This window comes from Camelus bactrianus, chromosome 17, assembly GCF_048773025.1.
Source record: "Camelus bactrianus isolate YW-2024 breed Bactrian camel chromosome 17, ASM4877302v1, whole genome shotgun sequence".
NCBI lineage: Eukaryota > Metazoa > Chordata > Mammalia > Artiodactyla > Camelidae > Camelus > Camelus bactrianus.
Genome location: NC_133555.1, coordinates 17,898,726 through 17,914,357, shown reverse-complemented (window position 1 = coordinate 17,914,357; position 15,632 = coordinate 17,898,726). Strand labels below are relative to the sequence as shown.

Here is a 15,632-nt window from a genome sequence, read left to right as displayed (position 1 = left end):
TCAGTCTTTCCATTCGGGAATGAACATACCAGTGTAAACAAAAGATGGGAGATCCGTCTGATATCAGCTCCTGCTGCTTCTTAGTTACTTGGCCTTTCACGCCGAGTATAAAGACATGACTTCCTCCGAAACTGTTTTAAAGAAGCGAAAGGAGAGCTGTCTCTTTGCTAATGACTAAAGGACTTTGCAAGGGTCATTATAATTTACTTGCTGACTTTGAACACACCCGGCCAGTAAGGATCAGTGACCTTGTACCTTCTCCTGCAGTAGCTGGACCCACTTGTACCAGACTCTGCCACAGAGCAGTGGCTGTTTTTCAGGTTTCGCACGCCACTGCCTGTGGAACAGCAGTGCAGAGTATGGCACTTTAGAGACCATCCCGTGATGTTATTCCCTGATGGTGAACTTCCTTAACAGAGTAATTTACCCATAATAATGATCTCCGATATTTTAATACCTTGCAACACTGTCGACATTTCTAGGCGTCCCATCTCTCACTTCACTCCAGTAATCTTCAGCCGTGGATCAGAGAGGCGGAAGATGGTTCTTCTCTCAGGGCTGCCTTTTAGAATCTTGGTAGTGACATAGAGGCTATGTGTCACTTGAAAATCCCCCTTCCCCTTTCTCTCACTCTTGCTTTTTTTTGCTTTTGCTGCTTGTTTTGTGTTCTGTCTCTTCAATAAGTAGCCACAAGTCTTCATTCAGTCTCTTGGACTTAGTATATACACCCATTTATAAAAGCAACTTGTCCTAGGGTGTTATTTCCTTATACAAATATTAAAATAAAATCACTGTTTTGAAAGAGAGCCTTTGTTTTGTTTTAAGGTTCTGCACATATCTATTCATGTGAAATAAGAATATTGTGAAAAATAGGAATTAGAAATTCCACGGTGACAATGTCTTGGGGTTTCTGTTAGTGACAGTGAAGCAGCCTTTAGAACTTCTGCGTGTCAAAGAAAGCGTTATTCTTTAGGTTCTGCCAGGTAGCGAGCCTGCATTCTCTAGACGAGATTTATCACATTATTTAGCAGTCTGATGCTTTAATCAGCTGGTAAACAGTTTTAATTAAACAACAAAAGATGAAAGTAAGACGTGGGCCTCTCTTAATCTAACTTTTTTTTTTTTAAAGGCAAATGACACATGTAGGGGTGTTGCTCTCATTATGTGGGTGTAGCTTTAGTGTAGTGCCTGTTTTCAGCTTGGGCCTAAGGGGTTCCTTTCATTTTCACTCTAAGTGATGCATGCAGAAATGTTCACAGAAGAAGGAACATGAAGCCTTAATATCACGGGAACTGCGATTTTATTAAATGGCCCAGGGCTTTAGAATGATGCCCAGGAAACTCGGGTGTCTGGAGATGGTGTAAAGGAACATGCACCTACTTGGGTGACATCTCAGGCTCCCATCTCCCACTTGGACTGCCTTGCAGATCAAACAACCTTTAACACAGGCTGAACACGACTTTTCAGGAACATGGGTTTCTAGGCTTGTGGGCAAAGGTCGCGAGGTTGTGTCATGGTGGAGAGTACTTTTCCCTCTCTCTACCGTCTCTCTCGTGATGTGGGGTGACTTGTTTCAGATGTAGATTCTGTTATTTTTATTGTATCACAAACATGGAAAGATGGAATCAATTGGGGGTCTCTACAGTTCATTGTCGGGAGGGGAGTCTAGGGATACTCAGAGAGGGGAAAGGGGAAGAGCTGGTTTGGAAGGTATTTGAAATGAGGCAGTGGGGCAAGTCTCTGATACTCAGCAAGTGAATTAGGCCCTAGGGCTGCCGTTACAAATACTGCAGACTAGGCAGCTTACACGGCAGAAATTTATTTTCTCACAGCTCTGAAGACTAGAAAGCCAAGGTCGAGGTGTGGGCAGGGTTGGTTTTTCTGTGGCTTCTTTCCTACGCCATCTTTTCTGTGTGCTTTCCCATTCTCGTGGTTTTTCCTCCATGTGTCTTTGTGTCTTCATAGCCTTTTCTTATGAGGACATGAGTCCTCATGGATATTGGATGAGGACCTACCCTAATGATCTCCTTTTAACTTAATTACCTCTTTAAAGACCCTGTCTCCTTATATAGTCCTATTCTGAGGCCCTGGAGGTTAGGATTTCAATATTGGATTTGGGGCAGGGGACACAATTCAGTCCATTTTAGGAAAGATGTGAAAACAGCGCAGGGAGAGATTATTCATCTTCCACATGAGAACTTTCTTGTGAAATTAGAAAAAATAACTCCCTCTGCCGCGGTGAGATGGGTGAAACAGCGCTTCTCCCACTTGAGTTCCTTGTATGGAACTTTTGTAACTTTAGCCGTTACTACCCAAACTTCATTAGTGTGTGGTGCTCTTGGTATCCTAGTACCTTTTCGCTGCCTTCCATTTCCTTGTTGGGTCCTAACAACTCAGTAGCCATTTGGAAATATAAAACATATCAATTGGGAGAAAAATTGCATTTTTACTTTAGCTCCAAGTAACCACGTTACTTGCTAATGGGATGTGTGTACCTGTTGGGCACTGCACAACCTCTCCAGCCTTGGAGTCCGATCGGGCACTGCCCTCCTCATTTCTCGTTCTCATTCCACATTTTCATGCAGTACTTGTTTTTGTTGTTGTTTAAATCATAGCAACCAGCTGAGACCAGCTTTGTGTTGATATGATGTGATAGAAAAGAAGGCAGCACAGTCTAATGCTGAAACTGAACAACTCTCTTGAGTTTGATCCTTCTCACAGCAGAGTGCATTCCCCTTGAAATTTTAAGATATCCCCAGTGCCCTGGGAATTCATGGCAGTACCGGTGGATATCACTGCACAGTTTGGGGACCATGGAACTATGTTATTTACTGGATATTTTCCTTTCATCAGCTCACATTTTGACATTTTATTTTTATAACTTATCCTCATTGTGAACATCTAGGAGAGACTGTCTCTGTATTTAATACTTAACAAAATCCGTATACCACCTAAAAATCATTTCATATGTTACCAGTGGTACTCTATGTACTTTTATAAATATGGCATTTATCAATTTGAAATAGCAAAAAATTCTATTTTAATTTATTGTTTTTCAAGTATCTGATTTAAAAAAAAAATACTTTACATTTTAAAGCAATTTTAAGTTCAGAGCAAAATTTAGCTGAAGGTATTGAGAGTTCCCATATACCTCCTATTCCCACAGGTATGTAGCCTCCCCCACTCGGCATATCCTCCGTCCGAGTGGTACATTTTAACAATAGGTGAACCTCCACTGACACCTCATTATCACCCGAAGTCCCTACTTGACATTAGGGTGCACTGTTGGCGTTGCACATCTTTTGAGTTTGGACAAATGCGTAACGACATGTAACCAGCATGATAGCTTCCTGTACAGTTGTTTCACTGCCCTAAAATCCTCCGTGCCACCTCTTTAAGTGTCTCTTCTTCTCTTCTCTCTTAGGAACTTGAAATGCAGGCTCGAGCACATGGACTTTCCCTGATCCCATCCACGGGCCTCTGCTCTCCAGATTTGGTGAACCGGATCATCAAGCAGGAACCCGCTCTTGAGAACTGCAGCCAAGACCTCCTCCAGCATCACGCAGACCTGACGTGTACCACAACCCTGGATCTCACAGACGGCACCATCACCTTCAACAACAGCCTGGGAACCGGGACCGAGAGCAACCAAGCCTATAGCGTCCCCATGAAAATGGGATCCAAACTGGAAGACATCCTCATGGATGACACGCTTTCTCCTGTTGGCATAACTGATCCGCTTCTTTCCTCAGTGTCCCCCGGAGCATCCAAAACCAGTAGCCGAAGGAGCAGTATGAGCATGGAAGAAACCGAGCATGCTTGCTAGCAAATTCCCCCTGCTCTGCATTCTCACAGACTGCTTCCTTTCTTGATTAGCAGATTTCATAATTTACCTGAAGGGGTTTTCTTGATCATTTTCTTTTAATATGAAAGATTTTTTTTCATGCTTTATCAAATAGCCCAGGATATATTTTATTTTTAGAATTTTGTGAAACAGACTTGTATATTCTATTTTACAACTCCACACGCCTCCAAAGTATTGTACAGTAGGTGTACAGTATCTGTGAACTGAATTCGCCCCAGACTTTGGCTTTCAGAGCAAGAGGATTTTTGCATCAGAGCCATTTCTGTCCGTTTTTATTCAGGGCAAACTTGGTTTGCGATTCGTGTGCCTGTGGCTTCCTTGGCAATTAAATGTAAAGTTTAACTGAAAGAATGTAAAGCAACCAAAAAAAAAAAAAAAAAAAAAAGAGGAAGGAGGGAGAAAAGGAAATCCATCGTACTAACCCTTTTCCATTTTGTAAATGTATTGATTCATTGGTACTGCCTTAAAGACACAGTACCCTTATAGCATCTTTGTACTACAAACTATTTAAAGAAATACTGTATTCCATAAAAGAAAAAAAAATGCAGCCATTTTCATGTGGATTGTCCGATTAGAAAACATATCCGATACCTTAGGAGCAGCTGAAATTGAAGGGAGATGCAGACCGAAGCTCTGAAACATGGAGTCTCATCTTGCTCTTGTTCACTCTGTGCTCTGTTACCGTTTTCCTCATCAATGAGTGGGATTCAGTTTTTCATTAAGATATATTTTATTTTGAAATGGAAATTAATGTCCTCTCAAAGTAAAATATTCAGGAGCACTGAAAGCTTTACTTTTTTTTTTTTTTCCTCTTCAATTTCACTTTTGATAAGAAAACCAAACTGGGCACATTTCTAATTGGCTTTACTGTTTTTATTTTTAAATTATGTATTACTGTTCATTTGATTTGTACAGATTCTTTATTATCATCGTTCTTTTCAGTGTGTTTGTATTAATTTGTTAGAATATGCATCTTAAAATGGCAAGTTTTCGATATTTTTACAACTCACCGGTGGTTTTCCGCATTCTTTGTACACACGTGGAAGAAAACTTTTATGCAAGGTCTTGCGTTTAAAGAGAGCTTTGTGAATATTTTGTATATTGCAGTCTCACTCGGAACCGTTTTTCCACACATTTAAGGTGTAGTATTAATAGGTTAAAACTGGCTTTCTAGAGAGAAACAAACTTACATATTTATTTTTAGTGATATAAAAATAGCAATATTCTTGGAGACTGATAACCACAGCGTTAAGACCCCTGTTACGGTCATTTAAGTCGGGGTTTATTTCAGCAAACCTGCTGAATTTTTTTTTTTTTTGAAGAGAAATACTGTATTGGCAGATTACTGTTACTTGATAACAATGTTTTAACAAGCAGCAATGTTGTAAAGTTAGTTTCAGTGCATTATCCACTTGTATCGTCCTATGCAATAACAGTAGTGTTACATGTATTCTGTCAGGCCTAGATGTTTTATACAGATGACATATGGTGTTAAGAGGCAGGCTGTTGAATGGAATTTCTTGGTAGCAGCCTACAGTTGAATAGCAAGTGGCATAAAGCATATCCATTCAGAATGAAGTGCCTTAAACATAGCAGTAGTCTCTAGCACTGACTGAACTGTAATGTAGGGGAACGTTTCAAGGCGGTATCTATAATCAAGAGAAACATGTAGCATGGTGCCTCTGTAGACAATATAAGAGCTTCCAACTTTTCCTTCAGATATTTTTAATATGAAATATATTTTAGTGACAGAGTGCCAACTTCTTTCATCAGGAAACCTTATTCAGGAGGTTGTGTTTTTTTTGTTTGTTTGTTTTGTTTCGTTTTAGAGAAAAACAGTTTAAATGTCAAATGTGAACTGGTGTTGGGGTGTCGAAGGGTTCAGAGAGAAGGAATGAATGTTAAGATGTCTGAGTGGATGGCTTACATGAAAATAATCAACCGCATAGTTCCCACCTATGTTGGGCAGTGAGAATCCTTGGAAGCAGTGATGATGCTATCAGTTTTCTAGCTTTATGACTTAAGGGGGTAGGGAAAATTAGTTCCCATTCTTTCGACCCCCTTAATTGTATAGCTCTTTTCCTAGATTAGTGACGCAAATCTGCATGAACAGCTAATTGTACCATAGTGTTCATTGATACAATCATAACATTGTCTATTTTTCTCTTCATATTTATATGGGGGGAGGGGAGCTGGGTGCAAAGGTCGGAGATCACGATGGTGTGACGCTAGTTTTCCTTAGCTGATTTTGAGGGTTCTTAAAAATAGAGCAAGGTTGACTCACCCCTGGCTCAGGGATCTGGGCTTGGGGGAAGCTACCTTACAGAAAGCTTTGTTGAAAGAAAGCATGGCATCTTGTACCACTGCCCTGACTCTCGCAACTCCTGCGCTCACCACCGCCTGCTTTCCCATCCCTTTCTACTTAAGAGACAATTTCTGGGAGGGGCAGGTGAGCACACTCAGGAGAATGCTAAAACCTCGGGGGTGGTTTTATTTATTTCTTTTTTGCCAACTAGAGTGTGGGTGCGTGGTAGGGACTAGCTAAGCCAAGAGGCAGTGTTCTGGGCTCACTGTTTGTGACCACGAGGATGGTCCACACCAATCCCCCCATTCCTGGGTGCAGAACTGTGTGACCCAGGGTTGTGTCTCCATATGGAGCGACCAAAATGCCAGACTTGTCACCTGCCTCTGGGTCAGGCGATGGAAATACCAAACCTTCTGACTTTGCCAAAAAACGTACAACCAACCTGATCATACATAGGATGACAGTTCTTTCTGGTTGTTTTAAAATAATAAAGCAATAAGAACAAATAAAATACATAGGAAGTTAAAAGATATAAAGCACAAAGGAATGCACTTATTAATATTTTTTTAAAATGCACTGGGGAAAAGTTGATGTTGATAACAGTATATTAAAAAAACCCTATTTCTTGAAAAAAAATGACAAATGACTGTCTCTTGCGGACGCTTGGTACTGTAATGTTAATACTAGTCACCTGCTGTCGGATGCAGCAATAATTTCTGTATGGTCCATAGCACTGTATATGATGGATCGATATTAATGTATCCAATGAAATAATTGAACTGTTGTTCTTGGTAGCCTCATTAAAGCATTTGGTTTTTCACATAGTGGTGGCCAATTGTGTTTAGTTAATACCAGTATCAAATATTGTTTGCCTTATCAAAAAGCAGTAGCACGCATTTTCTTCTGATTTAATGAATAACAAATTGCAGGAAAAAATTTTAAATGCCAGTAAGTACTTTTTTTTGTTTGTTTTAAATGCCACTCTTAAGATATTACTTTTTGGTTTTAAACATTTTTGATTACTTTATGACTTGCACTCGGCTGAACTATAATTATGCAGCTTCTATCCGCCCCCCACCATCTCCTGCTCTGAATTTGGGGAGTTTTAAAACTCCCAGATGCCAAGAATTCATTTTAGATATAGGAGTTTTATTTAAAATGTTTCAGCGAGAGGTGGTTTTACAAAGAGAGAAATTGTCAGAGAAACTCCTGCATATTTACGAAAAAGAGATTGGGTTTTTAAAATACAAATTTGTGATAATGAAAGCTTAATATACCCAGGTTGCCAGCTCCTGGCTGTTTTTTTTTTTTAAATACAGTACTTAAGAATCATTTGATAAATGTCGGATTTGAATTGGGAAATGTCAGACAAAACATGTCTTTATTCCCTAGCTAGACCTTAAACTTCTGCCCTTTTAAAAAAATCTTCTGGTTTAACCTCTGGAGAAAATGAGCAAGAAACTTGCTGTGATGCTTCTGATCTGATTGTCAGCTTTTCCTTAAGCTTGATTTTTTTTTCTTAAATTATAATATACAATAATCAAGCCTTTTCTTTTTCAGAGTTATTTGAATCATTTATGTTTCCTATAGAAATGTGATTGTGTGATGTCTTAAAAACGTGTCTAAGTAGGAAGATTTCCTATCTGAACAAGAGAATTTTCTGGGCAACATTGAAATCAGGTAAGTTGAAAGTTGGGGCTTTTCCTCTTAGGGGGTCTGTAGCAGGACTTTAACCCAAGTTTCTGACCTGTTTAATAAACATTCCTTCACTATCTATCAGGATCCTTAATCTCTAGCTCCACCCCCCCATTGTTACCTGAACATCAGACATTTGCCTCTAAGTTGTATGATTTTATTTCATATCCACAAACTTTCTTAAATTTTTTATTAAGCAAACCCACTTAAAAAAAAACAGATATATCTGTGAAATTATGAAGTATGGACTTTCAAGCTAAATTTCCTGATTTTGAATCTTATCTCTGCCTGCTTCCAGCTGTGTGATTTTGAGCAACTTACTTAGCTTCTCTGTGCCTCAATTTCCTTTCTGTTCAGTGGAAATAATAATAGCAGCTACCAACGAGTGGTCTTGTGAAGACCATTAAAATTAACAAGCTAGAATTTTTGCTTGGCAGCATATAGTAAGTATTTGGTAAATGGTAGCTATTTTTATATTATCATCATAATCACTCCCACTATTAAAAAAGAAAAATACCCCCTGAACCATCTAAAATCATCATATATATCAACAGAAACATTCACATTTTGAGCAACACTGCATTTTAGTATACGGCTAACTTTTTCTATGAATTGGCAAGGTGACAGAAACCACAGGTTGCTTTGGAGGAGAGGACCTGTCTGTCTCTAGGACCCAAGATTAGAATACTTTAGAGAATTAATTAAAAATCCAATTTATCACAGTTTAAAAACAACTTCAGCACAAGTGACCTAAAATTTAAATTGTTTTAAACCTGTATACGCTGCATGTTTCCCTCTGCCATGAGAATTATTATATTATTTCAAGAAAATTTGCCTTGCTGAAGCTGACATCTCTATTATATTCCTTAGAGGATTAAATCTTTTAATCCTTTATGATATACACTGATGTTATATATCTAAAGCGTGGTGTCTTGACTGTATCCTATCTGTTCACTTTCCTATCAATATTTAAATGTTTTTCAGGTTTTTATTTTCAATTATCCTTACATTTGATGACTTCTTTGGAACACCATCTGAGGAGTTAATCTTCATAATCCAGCCAACATAAATGAACCCTTAGAACTACCATGTTTTTATTTTTTTGTGTATGCCAAGATTTAATGCATAGCCAAGTAGCATGAGGAAAGCTCATTTAAGAGGAGTGTTGTAAAGTTAGATTTTCATTATATTTAGAGAGAGATGGTGATGATCTCTTAATTCTTTGCTGCCACATCTGAAGCTCAGTAGCAATGGCTTCATGTCCTCACCCATCCTAACACGAATCCGTAATACACATCTTGTACAGAATATAAATGAAGAAGCTTCCATTCCATTCCCAGTTTTCCCAAGACGTGTATCTCCCCTCTACCCGACCCCCCCAAAAAATACAGAGTACATTTGCCATATTAAAATTGTCAGACTTGTTTATATATAAAATTTGGACATGGCCAATCTTATTTGTGCTCAATATTTATAGGTCTTTGGAGCCTATTACCTATACCAGATATACTGGAAAGTGATAAGACTGAACCCAAATCCAAATAAATCTCTGCAACATGTCTAAATGGTAAAGGCAGTTTGCTTTAGAAAAATTTGCATTTTAAATTTCTAATTATGGAGTCAGCTGAAGTTATATCCAAATGGGTGCAATTGTCACTCAAAGTTCCTTACATATTATTCAGACAGCAAAATCTGTGTAGATAGAAGCCAGTAAACTACTGTTTCCCAAACTTTGCTTTAAGGAACTAGTTCCACAAGCTGTTCCAAAAGTTGCTTTGGGGAATAGGGGTTTGGAGGCGGGGGTGGGAAGCAAAATGCTGTAGTTAATTTTCAGAAAGTTAACTTTGGGAAATACTGGGTTAATCAAATTTGAACGGGTATCTACTGCAAGACTGTTCACATTCTAAAATATGCAAATAGGCACTGAGCCTTTGCAGGACTGGGAATGGTATGTAATGTTTCCCAGTGTTTTTGACCACAGGATTGTGTGTGTGTGTGTGTGTATAAAACACCTGTTAATGGTTCCAGAAAACGTAATTTGGGAAATTCTGAAGATTTTACAGAAAACATACAGAGTTGATAAGAATAATTTCTTCTGTTTTCCTAAGGTAAGTATTCTTACATCTCTTTATTATTCTGTAGGAAGAAAATATTGTCACTAAAAAGTTATTACTCGTGAATAAGCAAATTAACTTAGGTTTTCATTTCTAATGAAAATATAAAATTTTGGTTAAGGAAGCTATTGCCACTAAAATTACTATTCCTGAATTCAAAAAGTATGTTCTAGCGGGAAGGGTACAGCTCAGTGGTAGAGTGCTCGCTTGGCATGCATGGGGTCCTGGGTTAAATCCTCAGTGCCTCCATTAAGAAAAATAATTAAATAAATAAATAGACAAATAAATAAAGCTAATTACCTTCCCCCCAAAGGGGGGAAAAAGTATATTTTGATTTTTTAGTAAATATATAAATTCTGATTATGCTCATATTCAGTGTATTGTTCCTATGAGTGGTTAAAAAAAGTCCTTTATAATGCAGACCCCTGGTGTTTGGGAATTAGAATGGAGGTCTTGGGTACAGTACAACTGGTTTATAACTTTAGGTCTTTGGTGTTTTGGAGGAATGAGGTTAAGAAGAATTGTATGGTGTTCAGAATTGTCATCGTCTTATCAATGATTTCTTTTTTAATGCAGGTGACTCCTAACAGATGGACCAGGTTAAATCTCAAAAGCTTAGTTTGTAACTGGTTGCAGGCCAACCCAGAAAAGCTACATTAATCATCACGAACTTGAAGTATATTATAGTACTTCCTCAGGCTGTTCTAGAATTGAAAAACCCAGTAGTACAGAGTCTGAGGGAAAACACACTAGCATGTTTTTTCCACTCTTTATAAATGAGATCAGAAACTTCTGCCATTCATATTGTTCAGTCCCCATTCTCTGCTTGGGAAGAAATGGTGAAAAGAGGAATTTCTGTCCAGTGGGAAGGAGGGATTCATTGGCTCACATTACCATAAAGTCACAATGGCAAATACAACTTTCTGTATGTCTGAATTTAAGAGCTCAAACAAGGCATTCTCTGCTTCTCTATAGTTTTCTTATCTCTGCCCTCCTGTCTGCACGTGATTCTGCTCCGTAAGGACTCCTCTGGCAGTTTCAAGGTTCGTTTGAAAGCCAGCACTTGTTAACCCAGTTGCTTTGGCAAAGTTCCTGTATTAGTTCCGGTCAGGCCTGCTTGAGTATGGCTGCCGTGGCCCAAAGATGGAACATGGTCTGTGTTACGTGGTCCACTCTGGTAGATTCCCTGAGCAACGCCTAAACTATATGGTCCAGGAGAAAGGTAGGTGAGATTCACCTAGATTTTAAAGGGTGGTGCTGCTCCTAAAAGAGGGAGAAGAGGACTCGAGGTAGACAAAACAACAGATACTCATCACTGTACATTTGGAGAGGATTGAGCAAGCTCTGCCTTTCCAAACTCTTGCTGCTCCCAGAAGCATCAATTTGGGATTTTTCTTTCTTCTACCTTAACCAGCGGATGATGGAAAGGGAGGGAAAGAAGGTAGTAAATCCCTAGAGCTGCATCTCCCTCCTCACCATCATTCATGGCTAGTTTTTCATAATGATTCTCTAGCTCTCACCCCTGCCCCTGACTCAATCCTCTACCAGATGGAGATCCTAAGACCCAAGCTTTTCAATAAGATATTCAGAGGACCCACTAAGCACAGATTTCTCTAAATACACATGGATTCTTATTTCTGTCATTTCCAAAGACCACTGGGTTGTTAGGATGTTTTCATCTGCACATGACAGAAGCCAAACTCCCTTTCACTTCAACTGTAAGGGGGTATTTATTGATTCACATAAAAAAAAACTCCAGGTGTGAAACTTGGAATGGTGACTTCAGACACCTCACAAGTCGGTTGCTCTCTGTCTTTCCAGGTTCTGCTCTCCTTTTTGTGGGCTTCATTCTTAGCCAGACTCTCCCTGTGAGGTGGCAAAACGGCCGATGGCCCCAAACCACCTTTGCTGTTTATCAACCAACCTGGAAAAGTATCTCCGTCCTCCCAGTCCTCCCAGAGTCTCCCTGTCCTGAGTTGGCAGATACATGTATTCCTGGACCAATCACTGTTGGCAGGGGGCGGGGACTAGATGAGCCACACCCAGCCACAAATCACCCTCCTTGAGCCAGGTGGACTCAGTCCCTCTGGAGGGCAGAGGGGCAGCCCTGCAAGCTGGCAGGTGCACTTCCGTGGCCCTTGTTCAGATGTCCTTTCTACTTGTGAATGTCTAATTCTTCCTCTTCCAATAGTTGGCTCCTGATCATTTAGGTTTCAGGTTAAATTTTACCTCCTCAGAGAAGAGGGTACTGACTACCTCACAGAAAGGAAGCTCCATTAGTGTTTGCTTAACACATTATCTTGTTTATTTCCTTCATAGCCCATATTTTTCTTCGTCTTCTCCTCCTCCTTCTCCTTCCTCCTTCTCACCCCTCCCCTTCCTCCCCTCCCCCTTTCCATTCTTAAATCAGTTTGAGCTGGTTTCCAGTGTATACAGTAATCAAATTTGTGACCAGTAGACCAGGACTGGCAAGTTCTACCACAATATTGTCAGTAAGAATGCAGCCTTATTTAAAACAAAGAAACAAAAGTCAAAGATAACATTGGAAAAAAGTTGTAGGTTAAAAATCTGTCTGCTAGGACCGTGGAAATATCTGTTTACAAGCACATGTTATTGCGTCTTACTTACAGGGGTTCTTGGGAGAAGGAAAGTCCCATATGAATTAAATTACGCATAACTTACCTCTTAAAAGGGCCGAAATTTTCTCTTCACCATTTTTGATGATCGACTTCCTCAAGTGTATTATTCTCTGCCTCTTGAAACAGAATGTAATGACTTTAATTGTACCTGTGCTCGACGGTTACAGAGTCATCTTTAAGATCATTACTTCACGGAGCTATGGTACGGAGGTGTCCTTGGGGGCTTCAGAGATGGAACAGAGGTGGTGGTCCTTATATTAAGAGGCCCCGGGGAGCAGTGCTCTTACCCCATCTCCTTTCCTCCCCAACCCCTTCAAATTTACTGCTAGGGCTCTGCCGTAAGTTTAGGTGAACTACGAACCCAGTTATTAACGGTTAACAGAATTGGGTCTTGTCTGAGGGAAATCTGCCCTGTGTGAAGATCTGGGAGTTTTCTTTACGTGCAGCATATAAACCTTAGTGCTTTGGTGTTGGCTGTACAGAACTTTTTCTCCACTAGTTTCTTATTTTGTTTTGTTTTGTTTTCCACCCCATTGGACTTCAGCTAATAGAAGTTGCTGGATTTGTGACCTGACTAAAGAGGTTTTATTATGATTAGAAACACAGACCAGACTCCCTGGGGTCACGGGGGTTCTGTTTTGCTATGCCTGTCGTAAGCTGCTCTTCTTTCTGTGCTTTGCAGGAATTCCACTAATTTGGTTCAGTTCAGACTGTGACTGGGGTCAGCTAACCTTTCTGTAAAGGGCCTGATAGTAAATATTGCAGGCTTTGCAGGTCAAGAGACGAGAATCAAAGAAATGATGTCAGTACTTGTGTAACGAGAGAAAACCAATTTCCACACATTTTTCGTTGGTGAAATTCAACGTCTAATAATAATAGTTGGGTACAGCGTTTGTGACCCAGATCTACTCAGAATGAGCGGGGAACTCTTTTGAGGGGAACAGAACTTGGCTTAGCTGGGATTTGAAGTTAGTGTTTTCCTAACATCAGATTGATTGTAAATGTTCATTTGTAAAAGCCCCTCAACTCACAGGCTGTTCAGAAGCAGGTGATGGGCCAGAATTGGGCCATGGTTTTCAAACTTCTCGACTGCAGCCTAGATGGATAATTGTCCCCTGGTACCAGTTTTCCCTTTTTCCCTTTAGTAACAGAATGCTCTGGATTTGAGCTTAGCACATACTTCCTACCGACTTGGGAAGAGGGGAGCTGAAACAGCCCCTTGGGACGCAGAGACAGATGCCTGACATTGACTGTGGCTGAGCTGCCCGCCAGCCTGGCACGCTGCATCTCTGGACTGTATGTGAAAGAGACAGACTCATTTAAAGTCTATAGTCTGATATCTTTTGTTACAGCTTAGCTGTGCTCACAAATAGACTATATGCTTTACAATTAAAAGGAAGAAACACTTTCTCCTCCTCTTCCTTTTCTTTTTCCTGCTCCTCCTCTTCATCCTTTTCTTCAAAGACATTATTTGAGGATTTTCACTATTTCTTACTGCTAACTGGCCTTACTATACAAATAATCTAAGTAAATGCATTTTTCTCTCTGCTTAAGCAAAAACAGATGAAATTCCCCTTTGTAGCTTGAATGAGAAGAGTTGAATTAGCATTTAAAAGCCATCTAAGGATTTTATATGTTTTCTGAACAAGGCTTAGGAGATATTGTTGTTCTTCTGTAATAACAGGAAGCAAAAAAAAAAAAAAAAAAAAAAAGCAAAACCAAACATGCCAACCATGGGAGACGGGAGGTGGTAGATCTTACTTTGGTTAGTGAAAACTGTAGGCAGATTTTATCTCTTTATTCGGATTATTATAAAAGACTGGTTAACAGCCTTGAGTATTTATTTCTTTTGTTGTCAGCTGAACTTTTTCTTTAATCATACCTAGTTTGAGATGAGGAACTGCTGAATGTGGAGTGTTATATATACACACGTTGCCCAAAATTGAAAATTATACAAGGCACAATGAAACTAGTACAAGTGCTGTTGCCTGTGCTATGAGTCATTGTGGGAAAAGAAGCCTGTAATAGCATTTTTCTCATCATTTTTAAATGCTCTGGGATATGTGATACCTTCCTTGGCAAATAATTTAAGCTTTCTGAGTCTCAGTTTCCTCCTCTAGAGAGTGGACTTAAAATGCCCATCTCACAGGACTGGTGTGAAGATTAATAAGAAAAATGAAAAAATAAGAAAAAATAAAAAAAAATGAAAAGAAAAGAAAAAAAAATGAAGATTAATAAGAAAAATGCACATTTAGCAGCACCTGATGGCTGTTAGTATTTTCTCACCAGCTGTATTTATACCACAGTGTTTTCTTTCAAACAATAGTTGTCTTTTCTCCATACCAAATAACGCTATTACTAATCAACATATCTGAGTGGCTATAAAGCCCAGGTTGCATTTGGTCATAGAAAGTGTTTGAGACGGTTTAAGACATCAAGCTTCGTTTTGCTCATTATCTTTCAAGTAGAGGTCCTCAAGGGAAAAGGCCAATCATTGGTTTTCTTTTGTTGAAAATGCTAATAGAATCTTCTCAAACAGGTTGGCAGATTTTGCTGCAGGACCTACAAGTTTCTGGCTACAGCAGGTTCAAGAGCGTGGATGCTGGAGACAGATGGGGTTGAATTCAGTGCCCTCCACTTACAAATTTATAACCCCGGCCAAGGTAGCTAACATCACTCTACTTCTCTTTCTTTGTCTGTAAGATGTCGATCAATAATATTCCTTAACTCAGACAGTCGCCAGGCTCAATGAATTAATACATGTCAAAGAGACTTGTCACAGACTGCCATTCAGATGTCAGCACTTACTGTGCCATAAACGCTGATTTTTTTTTTTTTTTGGTGTGGGACTTTCATGATTTTTATTATTTTTTCTTATCTTTTAATGTATTTATTTATTCATTTTTAAAACACCTTTATTGTGGTATAATTTCTGTACAGTAAACTACACATATTTCAAATGTACAATTTGATGGATTTTGCTAGACATATGCACCAGTGAAACCACCGCCACA

General features: G+C 39.3%; 1 protein-coding gene and 1 long non-coding RNA gene across 16 annotated transcripts in view; both read left to right on the top strand.

Moving 5' to 3' along the window:
- The window catches only part of MITF (melanocyte inducing transcription factor), a 209,298-nt gene extending 202,304 nt beyond the window's left edge, over positions 1-6,994 (top strand). For all 15 annotated transcript variants that reach the window (XM_074344470.1, XM_074344480.1, XM_074344476.1 and 12 more), the window contains one exon: positions 3,425-6,994. In XM_074344470.1, the coding sequence (XP_074200571.1) occupies positions 3,425-3,826 (402 nt within the window). In that variant the 3' untranslated portion in view covers positions 3,827-6,994. The remainder of the gene's footprint in view (positions 1-3,424) is intronic.
- Positions 6,995-9,717: 2,723 nt separating this feature from the next.
- The window catches only part of LOC105081429 (uncharacterized), a 667,267-nt gene continuing 661,352 nt past the window's right edge, over positions 9,718-15,632 (top strand). The window contains exon 1 of the long non-coding RNA XR_012499887.1: positions 9,718-15,281. This is a non-coding gene — a long non-coding RNA (uncharacterized LOC105081429). The remainder of the gene's footprint in view (positions 15,282-15,632) is intronic.